Here is a 21,863-nt window from a genome sequence, read left to right as displayed (position 1 = left end):
AAAAAATATACACAATAATGGAGAAATAGGCAACTAAAATGACTAAAGAGTACACAATTCTGTACTTTTTTTTTGCTTTTTAAACTGGGTATGGAAATCTAGGAGAAATATCTTAATGAGAACAGCTTATAAGGCATTTTTAGTATTTTATAATGCTGAAAAATGTTAATGCTGAAAATACAGGCTGATACCCAGTTGTCAAATTCAAAAGTCCTTTAGCATGTTTAGCCTTTTCTCTTTAAAGACTTCAGTTTCTAATGAATAACAGCAATGAATAAAGGCTACCATTATTGATGACTCTTCACTTGAGATTTAAGAAATAAAATTCTTTATCTGCTAATTGGTGCTAAGTATCAAGGACTTTATTGGTTAGAGTAGACAGAAGAAAGTGGTTAAGAGGCTTCAAAGAAACAACCCCTGCTGGCACATTACCCACTAGAGTAGACAAAGACTACTTATGTGAACTCCAGAGTAAAATCACCAAAAATGTCCCTTCACGTAGCACCAAGTCCAAGCTCCATAAGTAAACAGAAGCTAAACAATTTTCAGCTCAGCTAAAAGAAGCAATACAGTTTGTATTATATGTTTCTATAATTTTACAAGTCACTAAGCTAGTAAAGTTGTCACTTAAACAATTTATAAATTTTGATATAAACTAAGTTTAGTAATTACTTCTTTATCTCCCAAGTTTAACGGTAACAGGAAAGTCAGATAAAAAGATAACTCAACTCTATAAATGTGGAACCCCCTTTTTAAAACAACATGCTTTCCCTTCAGCTTATTAATCTACAGGATCAATTCACTGTTATGAAGCAACTTCAATTTTATTTATGTTGGACAAGCAAAATCCTTATTCTACATGAAAAAGAAAAAAAACTGACAGTCTGCCTAGTAGCATGTTTATATGGTTGCTACTCCCACATCCAGTATTTTGGGGTTTTTTTGGTGTCTTTAATCAAATTGATAAAATAAAATTCCAAAACAGCATTTATTTAACAAGTTAATATTTTAGTACATGTCAAATATAGCAGTTTTAAAATAAAAAAATGTATTCAAACTCTTAGAGAATTAACAAATTTTAGTACCTAATTTGGCTGTGAATATCTGGTACAGTATTTTTCATGGAAAAAAGAAAAGGTGACTTTCAGTTTAATCAGCAACTCTATGAGCACCAAATTTGAAACAGATACTCAGGGGAAAGAAAATAATGACAATGTAAATGTTCCTTGGGCCACTTAGTTCTTTGGTGGGTCCCATGTTGACATACTATCATCTGTAACTTGAGGCTGGCCAGATATCTCAGTTGGTGGTTAGAGTGAGGTGTTGATAACACCTACATTTCACCTTTTCTAGTACTGTTGTGAAGGCATGTGTTTTAGGAATATAAAACACACACTTTAGGAAATGTGTATTCTATTCAGGAACTATTTACCTTGATTTTTTTTCCTCAGTTAGGTTTAAAATATTCTGCCCCTACGTGAAAATTAAAGCATGGGCAGCCTCTAAAAAATGCTACTATTTGCCAAATAAACTGAACAAATAAGCAATACCATACTTGCAATGTATTTATGCCTGATCAAGATTTCCCCATATATTTAGTTCATCATCTTCAATCTGTTCCATTAAGCACTTCAGTTAGAGATGTAATCCAGTCCCCACAAAGGCTTGACCTAAAATGTAACCTTAAGCCATCTTTAGATTCAAAAACTTCAGGAAAATACTGCTGTTTAAAACAGAACAGTTATTTCTGATAAAAACAAAATCAATCAGTAAAGAAGACATTTTTAGAAAAGCTCTTTCAGTAACAAATTAAATTTTACATACCTGTAATATCAAGAACTGAAGGAGATGCAATGTAGTATCTATGAACTGTTTCAAGAAGCTGAGCACCATGGCCTTGGCCTTGAAATGGAGTCAGTATCAGCATCTGACTACAGTAAAAAAAATTATTTGAAAATTAAAAACAACATGGCCAATTTACAAACTGCAAATCACTATAGTATTACGAATGTTTTAAAGTTTGTGTGATTTTTTTTTCAGTCAACCGCCAAGAAATCCAAAAATTATTGAGATACTCAAAATTGGTTTAATCTTCCAGTTTCAAAAGGAACAATGAAATAAATCAGTACACAGCCAATGAATAATGGTGATTTTTAAAAAACAAATCAACACTATTATAACAAGTATTGGAAACTTCAGCAGTTCCTTCTTCTGAAATAAAAGACAAGGCACGTGTTATACTGCCAATTACCTTACACGTGGCCGGGTTTTGTCTGGGTACACATAGTAATTATAGACTGTCATGTAGCCTACGGTCGCAAAGAGCGTAGCTCCATCCTTATTATACTTCTCAAATCTGCAGATAAAACAGAAAGCCAAGCAGGTCAATTACAGTCGCGCTCCCATGCAGTGTCCATTTTCTTTTCCATTCTCTGACTGAATTTTCAGTGTCAGCAAGCTACTCTGTGAGGGCCCAATGGGTACACCTGCTATGTTCTGAATGTACAATTCATTTAATTGGTGTGCAGCAACTTGGATAAATCAGACCTCTTTACATCACTTCAGTGCACTTGCCTATTATAAAGATGAATAGGTGGCAAGTAAAAGAAAACACAGGCAAAGCTCATTTTACTGTTTAAGCCTACATTCAGGGCCCTAACGGACAACAGCATTTAATTCAGCTCTATTCTCAAGGTCTCCCAAAGCATAATGAAGGAAAACTCAAGCCTCGTAAACAATAGTTTTCCTTTCCTGGGAAAAATATCATTATACTGTCTCAATAATTGGGCTGCCACAATTAAAATGCTGGCTTTGTGGAGGTAATAAGGTCTACTGTTGCTTTAGAACTGTACTTACACTAGAAAGTAGTGCCATCTTTCATCATCCACGTCAATAAAGCTAGCAGTTTCAATAAACCACATCAAAAAGGTCTGAAGCCTTTCATGATATTCTCGAAAGCCTCTACATGTCATGTCAGCCTAGGGAAAAAGCCAGGAAAAGTCAGGTGAAACTCATCATAGAGGTAAGTGAAAGTCTGCAGAACACAAAACTATCTGGTGGGAAAATGTTTAGAAGTCTCAGATTAGGATGTGTACACAGACACAGGCACAAAATAGATCTTTTGTTTCTAAGGCTGATAAAAACTTGTTTCCTGAAGTTAGAATAAATCACTGGAAATAACACAACAAAATTGCATATAGGTTTCAGGCATATGAGTAACTTCAGAAATATTTAGATTTATCCTTTACCTTGTATATCTGAAAGGTAAAATTTTCTCCTCCTGTTGGGCTGAGAACTGAGTATGTATGGAGTAAGGTTCCAAATGGCTTGAAATCAACTTCCTTTTCCAGCAAAGAAAGAAAATCATTCGTGTTTGTGCAAAATCCAGGTGGAATGATTTGTCTAATTTTGCCCTCAACATCATCTGCCTAAGGAATGGAGGATAAGGGACATAAAAAATTAATAACAAATTTGACTTTTAGTTGAATATGCTTAATTTTCTTGAAATGGACAAAACCAACAAAAATAACAAACTAAACATTCAGTGAACTGAAAAAGGATGAGTTTCATGTAATTTGAGATGAGCATAAGTATAACGTAATATCAAATGCAATAATAAACACAATGTACTGAAATTTCTAACATCATGTAGAAAAAGCTGGCTATAAGCTTTCATGACAATCTGAGCTGGCCAAAACAAAAGGCTGCTTATTATTTTAATGTGTCAAAGAGATGTATCATCTAAGACATGGAAAGATCACCAGCAGTAGTGAGGTGAGGCTAGAATCTGACCAAATGGATAGCAACCTCACAATGAACAAGTAGACAGTTCACAACTCTCCTCAATGCCAAACTCAAAGCTAAGATGATAATTTTAAAAATATACCCACTTGGGAAATTTATGTTATATGAATGGATGTATTATCCACTCATCCATATAATGTGACACAATTTTTACAGACCTGGATTTGTGACAGTAAAAAAGAGACAAGACTGGAAAACAAAATTAAATTCAGAGATTAAAATTACCCTTGTTAAACAACCTCGATGAATGTTAAAACTATCAGCTGAGCAGACTTCATAATCCTTTTCAAAACCCCAAAAGACCACTTGATTGAATACATTTACTACTTCTCTTAAACCATGAATATTTGATGAAGTCTTACAATAAAGTATTACTGCTTCTCACCAGGCAATAAAACTTAATGAATTGGTCTCGACTTAACAAAACCGTATCCTTCAATACAGTCCCTAAAAGCCTTACATTACATTCAACAAAATGAGCCTGCATTCTATTCAAACTTTTTCCAGAACAATGAGGCCAGGTTTTTACTTAATGGAGTTTGCCGTGAGTTCAGCTGTAATGTTTGTATTGTATCTATTTCCACAAGGACTGACACAAGAACACTTTGTGTTAACTTACTAAGCAGCTCTTTCATACCGTTTACATGCATGATGGGTATTAGTTCTAAACCAAGACCCTTGCTACTTAGCATTCAAAACAGGGAAATTAAGATGCTTAGGACAAAATATACCACAAAAGGCTAATACAACATGCTACTAATTCCTGTCCTTTCAACCATCTTTTAACTAAGTAGAAGCAATGCACCTGCAGATGAATAGCACTTTATTATCATTCAGTTACATTTTAGGACAGAAAACCAAGGATGGAGTTTATCACAAACAAGTCTTATTTTCAATGCTCTGGTACCACCAACATTTATACATAACTTGTTATTAGCTATTAAAAAAAAAAGCTATTCTTTAAAATATAGCTCTTCAACATTTTGTCCAAGAGTTTATTTCTAACATGTACATCAGTCCTTGCAATCCATTCACACTAAAGATCAAATAAACTACATTTGATAAAATTATTTTTGCTTATTTTAAAAGTACAATTTAATAATATTTTCCCTTGAAACTGCTAATGTGAAGAGACCATCTTAAGCATATTTTATAGAACCAGTACAATTTCAATAAGTACATGAGGAAATAGCTATAATGAGGGATAGCTGCAATAGGTCTGTCGTGTAGCAATTAAAATCCATAGTAGTGATAAGTAAAGTAGTATAGCATAATTTTAGTTCAGGTTTTAAAAAAGTGAAGAACTACTTTTAAATAAAGAGGTTTATAATCAGCTTTTAAAAATCATTTCAACACATTCATAGTATGTATAATTTTAACTTTTGAAAACCTTCCTTATGTCATGTCTTCTCACCAATGTGTCGCAAAGGATGATGAAATCACTTTACATATCTTGCATCAAATCTACCTCAAAGATTTCTCCGAAACTAAGTTTCAAGAGGCAGATCTGGTGGAAGGCAAAGCAACCCAAAGGTTTGGGTTCAACAAAGTTGAAAGAGTTAAAATTAAACTTTCAGCTTTCCAAAGATACCTATTTATTGTAATAAATATCTTCAAATAAAATATTTTGCTCTGGGCAAGTTTACATATTATTTAAAACCTTTTGCGGGGGATACTAAGTTTAAAAGCAAGTAATCTGTATGTGTGTGTCTATATATATGTATGTAAATACTTACATGTATAAAAATGTCTATCTGATATACTTACATAAAACACATAATATAAAATCAAATAGCTCTTCAAACCTAGAATTCAGAACTCTGCTTCACTGCAGGAAAAATGTCTGCATTTCTCTATTAAATGGTTTCTGCCTTAAGAAAACAGCCTATTATCAACATGTCTTAGAAATCTGTATTCTTTTCTAAAATATATACTTAATTTCAGTTAAATTTAAAATAATCATTTTTCACAGTGGATTACTGGTCAGGTAATAAAAATCATTAGAGAAAATCCCCATCTAATCATTTTTAATTGAATGTAGTTAAAAATGAACTGAAACCTTTTAGTCCAATACTTGTGACTAAAAATTTAGATTCTATTTCTGAAGATCACTGAAAAATTTCCTGTCTTCAAGAACAACATCTTCAACTTCAATTAAAATTACACAGAAATAGTTATAGAGAGTATAAGAAAATAAGCTGAACAGACCAAAAATCCAGAATATAACCTGATATATTTAATTAATAAAGACCCATCCCTTATAAATGTTTTTCTAACATTTGGCAATTTCTTTTTAGAAAGGAAAGTATAAAAGTAAACTATTCTAGTAGGATTTATGGTAGGTGGATCATAATGAAATGTTTTTAGATTGTATGTTCTCTCAATATGGTCATTTAAATTTCAATGTTCTATACTTTGTTACATATGAAGATGTTCCTATGAAGCAATTTTTGCTTTTCCTCATCACTGCATAAAGCAATGTGCATGAAAATAACTAGTAATTTTATAATAAAAATGTTTACACTTATATTTGTGTTTATATACATTCAAAAACCCAGTAACCTCTCTATTGTCTTATCTTAAGCTAACCATTTGTCTAAATATGCCCATAGTGAGTTATCTTGAGGTTGCAAAAATACAAGTACAAGCTGTTCTTTACTTGATTAAAAGGGCACATAGATGTAACATTAACTATAATTCTAAGAATGCCTAAGATATACTACAAAACAAGCAAAATAAATTCTATATCAATTTAATTTTGCTCAATCTCACATTGTCTGGCAATATTTAAGCTCTAACTAGAAATTTGAGTATTGGTAGAGAAATTAAAAGTGTGGACTTTTTGTCTACTGGAAAACAAAGGTATTAAGTTTATTTATACTGCATTAGTGTTTAGCTATTTGAACTAAATGAGATAAAATTATCAATATAAAAACCATAATAGGAAGTTTGCTGATGTAGTAATTTTCTTACTCTATTGAATGTGTTTTTCAAAAGTCAATACAATTGTCAACATATCATTTTAAAGCTTTTTATATTTCATAAAAAGCAGTACTCATCAAGAACATTCATAATTATAAACAAAAAGTATAGTGAAATAGATTATTTTTTCATTTCTTCAATATTATAAATACATAGGATTTTCCCATAAAGAATCTAAAGACTCCAGAAAAATTTTTAAATCTGCTCTCACCTACTTTCAAATTCAATCCATATTAGAGGGAGACTAGAATAAAATGATTAAAATTCACAGATAATACAAGCCTTATTCATGTATCTCAACTTCCTCTACCAAACTTTTCCCAGGAATGCTAGCAATTAACAAGACTGAACAATCTTAGTTAACACCCCTTCACAAAAGGCAATGAAATTACCCCAAGGAGGGCAGGAGGTATTAATAAAAGCAAAAGTCAGGGACAATCATAAGATGAACAAATCATTAGTGTCTGAATAATCAAATTCATTGTATTATAAAATTCAGAATAATGATATTGCCTTTAAAGATGATGGCTAGTGGAGAAATCTAACAGGCATCTTAATTGTGACAGAAGAATTTTACATGCAACGGAAGAACTCAGTGTGGAAAAGAAAAACGGATGTCAAAAAATTAATGTAGTGACAAAATTCTAATAAGCAAATTAACTTCTAAGCAGATTTGCTGTGACTACTGACCGCCTAAAAGTGTGTATTTTTAATACTCAGAAATGATGCTACATAGTATGATCTGCAAAAACTCAAATATATTACACAATAATCTCAAACTCAACACATCCAAGACAAAATTCTTCATTATTTCCACTTAAATATACTTCTCCAATCTTCTGAATATCAGTTAGTGCCACTGCTGCTAAGGCAATGGGGCTCTCCTTGTTCCTCTCCTTCATACATCACATCTAATTCAACAGCTAACCCCACTGGCTCTACCTCCAAAATATATCCTTAATCTGACCACTAAACCCCGTGTCTTCCCTAACACTGCATGTTCTGGTCTCCCTTCTTTCACTCTTGCCCCCTACAGTGAATTATCTGCATAGCAGTCAGAATCTTCTAAAAACGTAAATTACATCATATGACCCCCATCTACTCAAAACCTCTAAGGGGTGGCTACTACTCCTACCTCTTGCCAACACCTTATCATGGCATAGAAGACTCTACATGATCTAGCTTTGCCACTTCCCTTCAACAACCATCTTCTACTCCTCTCCATCACCGCAATGATTTAACCACTAAGTTCTTTCCATGCTACAAGAATGCCAAGAGTGTAATCTTTTCAGGGCCTTTGCATTTGCTGGTCCCTTTGCCTAGTAAGCTCTTACTTCAGATTATTACATGGCTGGCTCTCTTTCATTATTCAGAAGCCAGCAAAATGTTTCTTCATAACACTATCTGAATTTAATTTACTATTTGTTTACTCACTGTTTCTCTTGGCTAGAATGTAAGCTCCATAGGAGCAGTGACTTAATTTTGTTTGCCACTGTATCCCTGGCATCAAACAGAAGGAAATGAGGAATGAACACTCTCTCTGCAAACTGGGATAAAAGAGGCAAGCTCATTACCCCCACATCCACTATTCATTCTGTTTTTATAAGGGGGGAAAAATCTTTGCTTCAACAAGTAATATAAATGATATTTGACCATAAAGCAAATAAGTAACATTACAAAAAGACATTATAAAAGATTGATTCCTTACTCCTAACACAGTACTTCTAAATGGAAAAACCTGGTTTTCAAGAATGGAACAATTAGAAGTCAATGCAAGTACATAGCTATTTTCACTGCAAGTAGTATTTGAAAGATTTATCAATAACTAAGTCAATAGTTCCTTTGGAAGAAATCAATTCAGCACTATCAACTGCAACTTTAAAAAAAAAAAGAAAAAAACCCAAACCTTAAACAACAGTGAATTTTGTACAACATGAAGAAAAACATAATGTGCATTTTTAATATCTAGCTATGCTTGGGTCTAGAAAATTTAATGATGTAATAAGAAATATTTATCATGGAAAAACTCCATTTTAATAAATGTGTTAAAATGCAAATTTATCTAAGATTAAATCTTTTCAAATATCAAATCACCACAACTACAGTATTACTCAGAACCACTGAAATATCTGTAAAATTTCAAAAATTTCTAAAGGACACAAACTACTGAATAAAACAAATATTAAGTACAGTTACATATTATTTACCTGGTAAGCTTAGTCATCTTGAATATGGCTGGGAATGAGGAGGAAAAAAACCTAGTACTCAAAATATTTCTAACAAGTTGAATAATGAATATAAGAGTCTACTTCAGATCTCTTTCATGCTATATGCAATTCGTGTTATACATGATTCCATTAAGCTTACCAATGTGGTATTTTTATCCACAGAGAGACTGTTTGCTAGAGGGAAGCCCCTCACAATGACAGCAGTATATTGGTGGCTAACAGCATAAAACACAGCAGAGGGAAAAAAACCACACATTGTTGTAAAAATCAGAAATAAAAAGTAATATACATAAGAGCTCCAGACCATTTAGAATAGGTCATAAATAGTCCTAACCTCTTTTAATCAGGACATTATTATATATTATCCATAGTACCACTAAGTGATGATCTCCTAATACAATCTCGATCATTTAATAGCTGTGTGACTTTGGGCAAGACCTCTACAATAAAACAAAACCCCCCAAAAAGGACCAAATAAGCTAGTTCAAATAATGAAAGGAGGTTTTAGCCAAAAAAAAAGGTGGGGCACAGAAGTAACAAAAGATGTAAAGTCAGAGGTTAAAATCAGTTTAAAGTCCTAAAAAGTGGTTTCGTCATTAATGCTTTAGGAAGTATGTAATAATATAAAAGATCTTCATTTTCTACAATTTATTCTCTGCCTAGTTGTGTTTAGCACAGTATCATCAACAATAGGACAGATATGATTTACTGGATAAAACTTACTGGATTCAAAAGTGATTTTACTGTAAGAATGTAATTTCCAATTTTTAATTTTATAAATGATTCAGTGACAAAATAGGATTTAATTTTTTTAAGTCAACTCTGTGAAGTATTTCTTGATGATGTTTCAATGCCTTTAAATAAAGAATGTCCAGAAACAGAACAAGTCTAAAATATATAACTTTCTTAAGGCCCTCAAACCTTCATGTAAAATATATTCAGTCCATCCCAACACCCCCAAAATCTCAACAATTACGGCATCAAGTTAAGTCCAAAATCTCATCTAAATAGCATCAACTCAAAAGTCACAAATCTCATCATCTAAATTATCTAAATCAAGTATAGGTGAGAATCTGGAAATGATATATCCTGGTAAAATTCCTCACCATTTTTGATCCTGTGAAACTAGAAAACAAGTTATCACTTCTAAAAAACACTGGTGGGATAGGCACAGGACAACATTTATAGATTTTCTCATTCCAAAAGGGAGTAAATGGAAGGAAGAAAGGAGTCACTGGTTCCAAACAATTTCAAAATGCAGCAGCGCAAATTCCATTACATTTCAAGTCCTGGGAATAACTTCAGTTCCTGCTCTGGGCCCAAAGCTCCACCCTCGGAGTCATTCTTCCTTTTTCTTGAAGAGTAGCACACATATTTAACTGAGCAGTTTTATCAGCCTGTTTCCTGCCTGTGGAATTTTGGGAGTTCATGAGCCTTCCTTCATTTTGTCCTGTCAGTCCAGGCTGAATTTTGAAGTTTTCATTCTCAAAACCCTCGTGGGTCACCTTTGTATGTCATGAGGGTTCCCACTATTAGACAAGAGGGTCCTCCACATATCTTCCCCAGATTTCTATTACTGGCTTTTTGCTGGGATGATCAAGGAGATCACTAGTTGCATGCCTAATCTCTTCCCTACTAGCAAAAGGTTATCCTGCAGCTTTCTCTCCAGAGCAAACTTCCCTGACAGTGAATCTCCTAATTTTAGTGACTTCTGCAATCTGGACAGGCTGAGAATTTCCCAAATCATCAAGTCCTCGGTCCTTTTTGCTTAAAAGTTCTTCCCTCAATTTTTCTCTTTCTTCTCACATTTTACTATAAGCAGCTAGAAACCAGGCCACACTGTCAATATTTTGCCTAGAAATCTCATCAGTCAAATATCTAAGTTGACTGCTTCTCCTTTCTACATAACTACAGGACACAATTCAACTAGGCTTTCTACAACTATATAACAATGATCTCCTTTCCTTCAGTTTCCAGACACATTTCTTATTTCTTCTGAACCCTCATCAGAGGCACCTTTAATGTTCACATTTCTACCAAAATTATGTTTCTGATGATATATGTATTCTCTAAAACAATAAAGGCTTTCTTTCCCACACTCCTAACTTTGTCCTGAGCCCTAACCAGCAGCTTCTTTAACATCCATATTTCTACCGACAGTCTATTCAAGGTAATCTATGCTTTTTCTACCATGCACCCTGCTATGGGTTAAATGTGTCCCCCAAAAGTTCATGTATTGGAAACTTTATCTCCATTGTAACAGTGTTAAGAGGTTGAAAAAAATCCAATTATGGTATGTGAAAGATGGGGCCTTAATGGGGTGATTAGATTGCAAGGACTGTGTACTTGTGAATGGACTGATCCATTCATGGAGTAATAAGCATGATTCTGACGGCTTTATAACGAGAGCTTGTGAGCAGGGTAGCTATCTCTGGCTCAGCCATTCTTGCCATGTTACTCCCTGCATCACTGTAGAGTCACCACCAGAGAGAAGGCCATCACCAGATGTGTTCCCTGGAACTTGGACTTTCCAGCCTCCATACTGTAAGGAATAAATTTTATTTCTTTATAAACTACCCAGTCTCAGGTATTCTGCTGGCCAGCCACCCAAAAAAATAAAAGAAGTTTCATAATGTAACCACCTTTATTACCTATGTTCATAAGGGCATATATTAGCAAAATCTGTGTTATTAGAAATGCAGCAAGAAAAATCTAAATAGATTCTACATGAAGTAAAAGTAGAAAATTTAGATACTTCTTTCCACTTGAAGGAAAAGAAGTAATTTCCACGTCCACAATAAAAAACAAAAATTGGTAAATAAAATAAATCTCTGATCATAAAAGCAAAGGTTTTTATGAAAAAGTCCACCCAGGAAATAGAACAGGATAAGGGTCTGACCACAGGGTTAAATAAATAACAGGGAAGCTAATGCTTCCATAACTAAAGACTGCATATGTGATTTTAAAACCACTATTTAACAGATTCTCTCCTCCATCAAATCTTTAAACTTTTAAACCTGTTTTAAACTCATCTGAAAAACAGGGTTAAAAATGAATATTTCTGTTCTTACCTCCACACAGTCAAAGTTCTCATCAACTTTAGATGCATATTCAACACGGAACATTGTTGACAGGCTACCAGCAATATAGTATAATAGGATCTTCAGACCCTTGTAACCAAAAGCAGTTTCACTAAAATAGTAAAAAATAGCAATAATCAAAATAAATTTTTACAAAGTCATTAAAAAGTATTAACTCTACACATAAACAAATTTAACTTCATGGGTAGTTTTAAGATTTCCTATATACTTATTTTAAAAACACAAATATTTGCAGTGAAGTTGTGCCCCAGTTTTCATCTATAAAATAGAGATAATAATGGTGCCTAACTCAGGAATGTTGTTTGGGTTAAATGAGTAAGTTAATACATGTAAACGACTTACAACATTGACTGGCACATTGTATAAAGTACACAATAAAAATTAGACATTACAGGTTGAGTATCTTTTATTGGAAATATTTGGGACCAGAAGTATTTCAGATTTCGGATTCTTTTTTGGATTTTGGAATATTTGCAGAATACATACTGGTTGAGCATCCCTAATCTGAAATGCTCCAAAGAGCATTTCCTTTGAGCATCATGTTGGTGCTCCAAATGTTTCAAATTTTGGAACATTTCAGATTTCCAGAGTAGGGATGCTCAACCTGTTCTACTGCTACTGTCTTTGCTGCTGCTATTACTAATACTAGAAGGCATTCAGATAAGACAAGTAGTGTTAAGCTAGGACCTGGCTAGGCAAGCAGCTAAGACCTAATCTTGGACAAGTCCTCCCAACTTACCACTTTCTTCTATCAAAAATATCCAGAGCTGCTGAAAGCAGTGATGGCACCTATCTAACTACACTTAAACCACCCTACAAACTCAAAAGAGCTGACGTGGAGCTGATGCTAATTTTTCCAAACTTGCTCCCTGCTTTCACATCTATGTCTTGCGATTCCCTTTTCTGGCTTAAAGAGTCTTCTAAAAAGTAAATTCTAAAATATCCAGAATAGGTAAACCTATAGAAATAGAAAGTAGATTAGTGATTGCATAGGACTGGGGGAGCAGGGGGAGGAGAGAGAGAGTGACAGCTAACAGGTTTGGAGTTTTTGGCAGGAGTGATGAAAACGTTCTAAAATTGTTTGTGGCAATGGTTGAACAACTCTGAATATTCTAAAAACCAATGAATTGTATACTTTATACAAATGAATTGCATGTTATTATATCTCAATAAAACTGTTTTTTGTTTTTTTAAAAAGTGAGTTCTGAAAGAAGAGTGCTTGAAAGAAGCAGTGTCATTTCCAGGTTTCTGTCTAGCCTACCAAAATACAATGTGAGTGCCGTCCGTTCCGGGACTCTGAAAGTTATGTGTAGAAGAAAGCAGTGGCAATGATACTGGTCAAGACCAATGTTATGCTTGGGTTATAAAGTACAGGTTTATCACAATTATGTGACTGTCACCTGTCAACTTTAGAAGAACAGTATGCAAGCACACCATTTTTGATGATATTATGCAAAAGAGACAGGTGAATGTGCAAAATGCCATTAAGAAGCAGTGTCTGTAAAATGAGATTTACCACTAGGATATTACTACAGGAAGAGATTTTCTAAAGTAGTAAAAAGAGGAGAATAAAATAAATATCTCCTTAAAGATCGAAATCCAAAGAAAACATTCTTATTTTTATAATAAAATAAAACCTGTTTAAAATATGAAAGGCTGAAATTTTAGCATAAATTTATATATAAAAAATGTAATTATTAATATTTAAAAGCAACTAAAATGCCTAAGCTGATTCATTAATACTGAAAAATTCTCAGGAAATTTCTTCCATAAAGAGACATTTATCAATTTAAAAACACATTAAATAAATGTCAATGATGTAATAAAAAAACCTCAGAGATAAAAAAAAAAAAAAGTCAATGATGTAAAAACAATGCATAGGAAAAAAAAAAAGCCACAAAAGGAAATATTTTAAATATCAACTGTGTCTAAATATCTTTCCCTACAACAAACCAGGGTTCCTTAGAAAATTGGTTGACTCCAGAACTAGTAGGGAAAGGACAAGATGAATCTGGAACATCTTATTGTACCAAAAAGTACAGTATCCCCAAAATGAGAAGGACATATTAAAAGGACTCAAAAGTTTTTGAAAGGGTGGCCACTTGCCAAATCTGGGATACTTTGAGCATCAAAATTACTATGAGGAGGGCTGGCTGGTTAGCTCATTTGCTTAGAGCGTGGCTTTATGATACCGAGGTCAAGGGTTAGGATCCCTATACTGGCCAGTGCCCTCCCCCGACCCTGCAAAAAGGAGCAGTAACAAATTATAACCCACTGTTTAAAGAAAAAAATCCTTGAGTCTATTCTAATATAAACAAAGAAATAAATGAGGGGAAGAAAATAACTTTTCCTTATAGTCAAATGACAACTAATAAATGTAGAAGGTATGACAGAGTTAGAAAATCACCATTTTAGGGCCAGCCTGTGGCTCACTCGGTAGAGTGCGGTGCTGATAACACCAAGGCCACGGGTTCGGATCCTATGTAGGGATGGCCGGTTTGCTCACTGGCTGAGCGTGGTGCTGACAACACCAAGCCAAGGGTTGAGATCCCCTTACCGGTCATCTTTTAAAAAAAAAAAGAAAATCACCATTTTACAATCATCATGGTAAAATATTGATTTCGGCAAAACTCATTAATGGATGCTAGGACTGCTCAATGGAAGTTTGAAAGGAAACAGGATATTTTCAGTCTCAAGTATCTCCTCACAGATTACCTAACATTTCAAAGGGAAAAATGTTAACTTTATAGTGGAAAAACCTGGCAGACTCCACTAAACTCAGTGACCCGAGTTAACTTAACCAACAATAGGACAAACTGACATCATGGACTTCCTAAGAAGGACACAATAACACTTCTGTAAGTGGTATTGCAAAAATATGCATTATCTGAATTTAAACATGAAACCAATCCAAATAAGGGTTCTAAAAACTAGACTATATTTTACGAACATGTCTGTCATCAAAAACAAAGAAAGGCTGAGGAACTTCTTCAGATTAAAGGAAAGTAAAGAGATATGACAACTAAATCAATTTGATTCTGGACTGAATCCAGTATTGGGGAAAACTGCTATAAAAGAATTATGGGAATCAACTGGCAAAATTTGAAACGTGGACTATAAATTAGAAAATAGTACTGTATCGATGTTAAAATTTCCCTGAGTTTTGATAATTCTACCATGGTTATTATCCTTATTTTCAAAAGATACACAATGAAGAATTTAGGGGTGAGGGATCAAGATCTATCTGCAATCTACTCTCAAATGGTAATAACATAATAATATGTTTGAGAGAGAATGATTAAAGCAAATATGATTAATTGTTAACTGGTGGATCCAGGTAAAGTATATACAGATTTCACTGAACTGTTCTTGCAACTCTCTGCAAATTAAAACTTTTTTCAAAATCAAAAGTTAAAAAAAAGGTAACTGAGTATTCTAATAATGTAGTGAAGATATAGGAAATTAAAGAATTGTGCTGAGTATCCTAGGACATGTCTCTAAAGTTGCTTCTAAAAATAAATTTCTCTTAACTGCTTGTTTAATCATATAATAACAACTGGAGCTTTCTAGCTTTAGGGGAATACATGCTATACTAGAACAAGTATAGCAAAGTGGCATGCAAAAAAAAGTAGTTGTGACTGCTGCCTCTGGAGTCAGACTGCCCGAATCTGAACTCCAGCCATTCATATGTCCTTAGGCGATTACCCAATTCCACCAATGTACAAAATAGCAAATAATAATACCATCGTTAATACTATTGCAAGAATTAAATGAGATAATGTATTTATAGCACTAAATAGTGGGTATTATATAGTGTTTCAATGTCAAAAATACCATTCTAATATATTTAGATAAACTACATGAAAAAATAACAGTAAAGAAAATAAAATCTGATATCTAAATCTTAAAGAAAAAAATGGAATTCTTTTTCGCTTTACTAGATTGACAAACATTTTACTAAGTTACTTACTCATCCCCAAAGAGTTGATGGGTATATTCAGGAAAGAAAGTTCTAATGTCATTCTCAAGATCTTCAGGAAAACGAACTGTTTAAAAGAACAGAAACGTAGAGATAGTAAAGATATTAAAAGTGACAGATATTTCCATTTCAAGAATTTCACTATAACTAGGATAGAGCCAACATTTTTCTTACTTAAAATGTCACTTCTCCATTATATGATTTACACTGGATTCTCATGAGAGTAGTGAACAGTGAAAATTAGAATACTACTATGACTTCTTCAGTGTCAAAACTCCACTTATTCTAAGAATTAGAAGACCAGATATGACAAAGGCACTTGATTTAGTTTTTGTTTTTCTATATGTTTGCACAGTACAAAGAGTAAAAGAAAAAACAAAGACACTTTGAGATAAGAAAAGTGACAGTATCTAGGAAATGAAAACAGAATGCTATACAAAACATTCTAAGAACAAGAATAACCTGAGTTTGATGAAGCCCATATCATCACATCATTCTTTTGACTGCTAAATGACATTTATGCTGCTCTCTTTCATTGCTATTAAAAATAATGCTGCAATGACATCCTTATGTACATATTGCTGAACTTTTAAAAGTATATATATAGGGGAAATTCCTGACAGTAGAAAAATAAGGTAAGAATATTGAAATACTTTTACAAATGCTGCTTAAGTGTCCTCTAAAAATATTTATATACCCACCACAGTTTACATACCCACTAGCAGCTGCAGAAATTCCTGTTTCCTACATCCTTAAGAATACTCCATACCCAGGGTTACTCAATTTTAATTTCTACCAATCTAAGATGAAAATGGACATCCTTTTATTAATTTTATTTGCACCTGTTGTGAGTACTAATATTACTGGACATTTTCCTGATATAATTCATCTTATGAAGAAAACCTATTCATCAAAAAAATCCTTAAATAATTACAGAATGAAAGATGAGCTATTGGGAAGCGCAACGGCGCTCCCGCCCGAGGGTTCGGATCCCACATGCAGACCGGTTCCCGCTCACTGGCTGAGCGAGGCGCGGGAGCAACACCGAGGGTTGCAATCCCGTTGCCGGTCCCCGGTCCGGTACGGGGGCAACACTGAGGGTTGCGATCCGTTGCCGGACACGGAAAAAAGACAAAAGACAAAAAAAAAAAAAAGATGAGCTATAGATGAAAAATTTCTAACACTGTCCTCATGGAGCAGGTCATTCACTGGGTACCAAAGCATCACCCAGCAGTTTACTAATTTCCAGAGGGAAGATATCTTTTCATGATATCTGAAATAGAGATCTGGTCATCACCTTCCAAGTGGTCTAACTTAGCATCACTAATTGTGAGAGAGATCAACATTATGTGCCTCATGATTTAATGCATATGAAGTATACAGCGTCACCTATGAAGTTTTCTTACCAAAAATGTTTATCCTAAATCTAAACAAGACTTTCACCTTTCAATTTACAGGAAATACAGAAAATAGAGGAACAAGTTAAGTAATTCCAAAAAGAAACAAATCCAGAATAGAGATTTGTCTAATAATTCTGTGCAATGACTTTACTCTTCCAAATAAATCAGTAGCATGGGGGGGAAGTTGAATGTGCGGGGAGGGACTGTTCTGGATTAAAAGAGATTAAAGAAGCATTACAACCAAATGCAGTGCATAATCCTTAATTGGGTCCTGGTTTAAATAATTTTTTAATAAGCTATTAAAGAGTTTTGAGGATAACCAGAAACCAGAAAATTACATGATATTGAAGAATTATCATTAATTTTCTTCAGTGTGATAATGGTATTATGGTTATAGATATGAATGTTCATATCAAGTGTCATGATATTCAGAAACCTACATTCAAATAATTCAGCAAAAATAAACATACTCTAAAGTAAATTTGGCAAAATGTTAATTGTTGAAGCTAGGTGTTGGAAATACAGGTGAGTATTGTTCTTTCTGTTAACTTTTCTATGTGTTTAAAAATTTTCAGAATAAAAATTTGAAAGAAAAAAAGAGGCCCAGGAACACAGCCAAATGTTGAGATTTGAAAAAGCAGAGTGATGGGATCACAGATATTCATTAGTTTGCTCTATATTTGTTGTATTATAGACATCTATAATATTTCATGGTTAAAAACTAAAGCTGTCCAATATATCTAGACTCATTAACCTAAAAATTCCCAACTAATGCATCTCTAATGTTTGAAAATGTCTGGAAATCTCTAGATTCTATAAAATGTCAATCTACTGCTTCTAATGTAATATGTATGTTCTATAGAAATTTGGTAGTGATGGGAAAAGATACATGGATAGAGAAAAAAGGCAAGTAATGAATAAGAAAAGTGTCATAAGCCTACTTATGATAACTATTTCTATAATTCAGATTGGCCTTCTTTCAATGCTCTGTCATCCAAATTAGTGAGCTTTTACTATTTTGCCATGGAATTTGGTCCACAGAAAATAGGAACTAAAATTTGATAAGTAGTGAGTTTAAGGCTGAATCAATCTGACATATATGTAAGTACATACGGGTACATGAAAACACATACAAAGTGGGAACTCTACTGGATATCAGAAACACTAAATATTTTTAAGTCTTTACAGTGCAATTATGGCAGTAAAGCAAGCAAGCAAACAAGTAACTCAAATGTCAAACAATAAGGGAATGATTAAATAAATTATAGTTAACATATGAAATAGTTTATATATCATTAAACATCATGCTATTGAGGAATATTTGGTGACAGACATAGGAAACTGTTCACGATGCACAGTTAAGGGAACAGAACATGACACTGTGACCTCAATTTTGTAAAAGGGAAATAATACAAATGAATACATAATAAAAAAATATTAGAAGGAAATACCTCAAATTATAATAGAGAATTATTTGGAGTGATGAATAATGGGCAATTTTTATTTCTTATATCTTCTGTACTTTTCAAATTTTCTGCAAAATATGTATTACTCCAATAGTCAGAAAAATATATAAAAAATTTAAATAATTCAAAATAAGCACTAAAAATTTTCCTTACAGGTAAACCTAGTCACTCTCATTTTTGGAGAAAAATGAAAGCTCAGAGCTTAGAATATTAAAAGTCACCTTATTGCCACATAGAACATAGGGCCCACAATAAATCTTCCTTTTGAAAACAGTTCCTGTTGTTTCTACTCCTCTACATAGTCCTATACTTCCTAGTTCTCAGAATCACTTCTGTAGTTTTTGGAGAGACAAGATGCAAAAAAAAAGATATAGTCTACATGTCTTATTAGCCAAAAGCAAAATCCAGAAATCACCAAGGCATGTTAATTTAACCAAATTTTTAAAGTTTGTTTAATATGTATGGTCTGTTGACAGGTGCTCATAATGCAGATATAAATGGGTTCTAGCCCTCTAGCAGTTTCAGAGATGCTGCCATATTTTCCCCACATTATCTTCTTGTATTTTGGACTATATCTAAGGATATTCATAATCCCATGTTCTTTAAATAACTGAAACCTTAGTGTTTTGGCCAATACATCTTTTCCTGACCATGCTAAATCAAAAAAATAAATTTAATTATATTATTTTAGAACATAGGGGTGAAAAGGCCAAGTGTGCTGGTAACATCCCCATCAGCACTACCAGCTTGCAACATTAGGGGCCTCAAGATTACAATATACCTTGGAGACACCATAATTAATCCCATCACACTCTTTATTCCTGTTAACTTCAGTCAAGTTCCTAAATTATCCCTTATCACCTGGATTCTCATCCCCACACAGTAGCGTAAAACTACAAGTGCTAACCTAATGCCACTTCCCACCCTTCTGTAGCTCCCTATGACTACTGTGAAACATATGAGACACTTATCACCAAAATTCTCTGTATCCCCAGCCTCTTCCTTGAATGCTCTCCTATACCTTCCTTCTTGCTCTAACAGTTCATTGACACACATGGTTCCTCGCCAAGGACACTACTTCTCTTACCACCTTCTCAGGTAGTGGCTGCTTTCTCTCCCATTCGTTCATATTGCTAGAACAAAGTATCCTCCTTGCTCTTCACTGCTGGTTTCAGACTAATAGCTCTACACATCCTAAGAATAAACAGCTTTGAAGCTCATGCTCCGTATCTCACCCTCATTCTTTGAACAATTCAGATCCTGACTCCTTGTGACTCTTTCCAATCTGTCTTAAATCTTGGTGGCTTCAAAATTAATGAAAATTAATCTTTCAACCCAGCTTCTCAATTCCTTGATTCCTTGTCCAAGAATCTTGTCTTCACTGTACCTTAGCCACTTATTCCCATGACATGCCCTAGCTTTATTTATCATTATCTACAACTATATCCCCTTAATCTCTATTTCAAATACTGTACAATCTTAACCATCACCTCTTATCTTCCTACCTCACTCCCTCTGATATCCCAATTTTAGCTATTCCCTAACCCCCACCAAGACTTACAATGAATTGATTTGAACACAATTTCACTGTCCCTCCCCTACTTCATATCCTCACTTTCCCCCCTTTCCAGTGTAGAATTCCATGGCCCATCCATATTATCACTCTCTCATAAACATCCTCAACTCCCTTGCCCTAATCTCTGTTGTAGCAGCTTGGTAAAACTCCGACTCTAGTTAAATCTGACTATATGGCCACTGTTTGCTGCATCCTTACATATGGCTGTGGCTGACTCACTTTCTACTCATGAGTACTAATTTGAAGTAGGCACTTAGTGCTATCTGAGATAAGACAGTTCTCCAGTCTTCTCACTCCTCCCAATTGCCTAGACGACTATTTCCTCAAACTTCCAACACCTTCTATGGTCATATTCTCCCCAGATGACCTTGCTTCCTGTTGCACTTAGGAAAGAAGCAATCAGAAGAGAGCCCACACAGACTGCCACCGCTACATTTTCTAAGTTACTGTAGCCATTCCCATATACTCTTTCTCTTGTCATGATAGAAATTCTCCATCCTCCTATCTAAGGTTAATGCCTCCACTGATGAATAAAATACTTTTATATTCATCAGAGGAGGAATATCCTCCTCATATTCTCAAGGACATCACTCCACAAATATTTCCCTTTCTCTACTGTATAATTTTTTCCCTTCTCTGATAGATCAAGGGCATCAGCATATAAACATGCTGTTATTTCTCCCATGTTTAAAAAATTCTCATTGCTACATTAATATCTGACAAATTAGACTTCAATATAAGGTAAGATGAGGAGTTAAACACAGGACAGACTAAAGAAGTATTTTAATTACCAGAGACAAAGAGGGAACATTTTATAATGAGTATAAAAAGAGTCAATTCATCAAGAAGACACAAGAGGTCTAAATCTGTATACATTTAACATCAGAGTTGTAAATACATCAAGCAAAAATTGACAACTGAATACATAAATAGACAAATCCACAATTACAGTTGGAGATTTCAACAGTCCTCTCTGTTGAGGACTGTTCTAATTGATATAATAAGTAGACAGAAAATCAGTAAAAACATAGAAGACTTGAACAATACTATTAAGCCAACAGACATTTATAGAAAACCATACAAAATTGCAAAATATAAATTATTTTTCAGTGCAGCTAGGACATTGACCAAAACAGACCATATATGTTGGACTATAACGTAAGTCTCAATAAATTTAAAAGAACTGAAATAATAAGAGTATGTTGTCTGACCTCAATGGAATCAAATCAGAAATCAGTAACAACAAGACAGCTAGAAAAGCTTCAAATATTTAGAAATTAAGCAACACTTTTCTGTATAACCCATGGGTCAAAGAAGAGATCACAAG

The 21,863-nt window shown here is 33.8% G+C and overlaps 2 protein-coding genes across 2 annotated transcripts in view; one reads left to right on the top strand and one right to left on the bottom strand.

Moving 5' to 3' along the window:
- SLC25A12 (solute carrier family 25 (aspartate/glutamate carrier), member 12) overlaps nucleotides 1-21,863 on the top strand; it is a 259,334-nt gene that overhangs the window by 118,828 nt on the left and 118,643 nt on the right. The gene's annotated exons all lie outside the window — the stretch shown is intronic.
- HAT1 (histone acetyltransferase 1) overlaps nucleotides 1-21,863 on the bottom strand; it is a 51,241-nt gene that overhangs the window by 18,199 nt on the left and 11,179 nt on the right. Inside the window, exons 3-8 of the mRNA XM_008576588.1 lie at nucleotides 16,086-16,161; nucleotides 12,086-12,206; nucleotides 3,249-3,428; nucleotides 2,857-2,978; nucleotides 2,252-2,356; nucleotides 1,825-1,931 (exon numbers count right to left, since the gene is read on the bottom strand). Of these exons, the coding sequence (XP_008574810.1) occupies nucleotides 1,825-1,931; nucleotides 2,252-2,356; nucleotides 2,857-2,978; nucleotides 3,249-3,428; nucleotides 12,086-12,206; nucleotides 16,086-16,161 (711 nt within the window). The remainder of the gene's footprint in view (nucleotides 1-1,824; nucleotides 1,932-2,251; nucleotides 2,357-2,856; nucleotides 2,979-3,248; nucleotides 3,429-12,085; nucleotides 12,207-16,085; nucleotides 16,162-21,863) is intronic.

This window comes from Galeopterus variegatus, unplaced genomic scaffold (assembly GCF_000696425.1).
Source record: "Galeopterus variegatus unplaced genomic scaffold, G_variegatus-3.0.2 Scaffold1370, whole genome shotgun sequence".
Classification (NCBI taxonomy): Eukaryota; Metazoa; Chordata; class Mammalia; order Dermoptera; family Cynocephalidae; genus Galeopterus; species Galeopterus variegatus.
The sequence above is the reverse complement of the archived record's forward strand: the minus strand, read 5'-3'. Positions and strand labels throughout refer to the sequence as shown.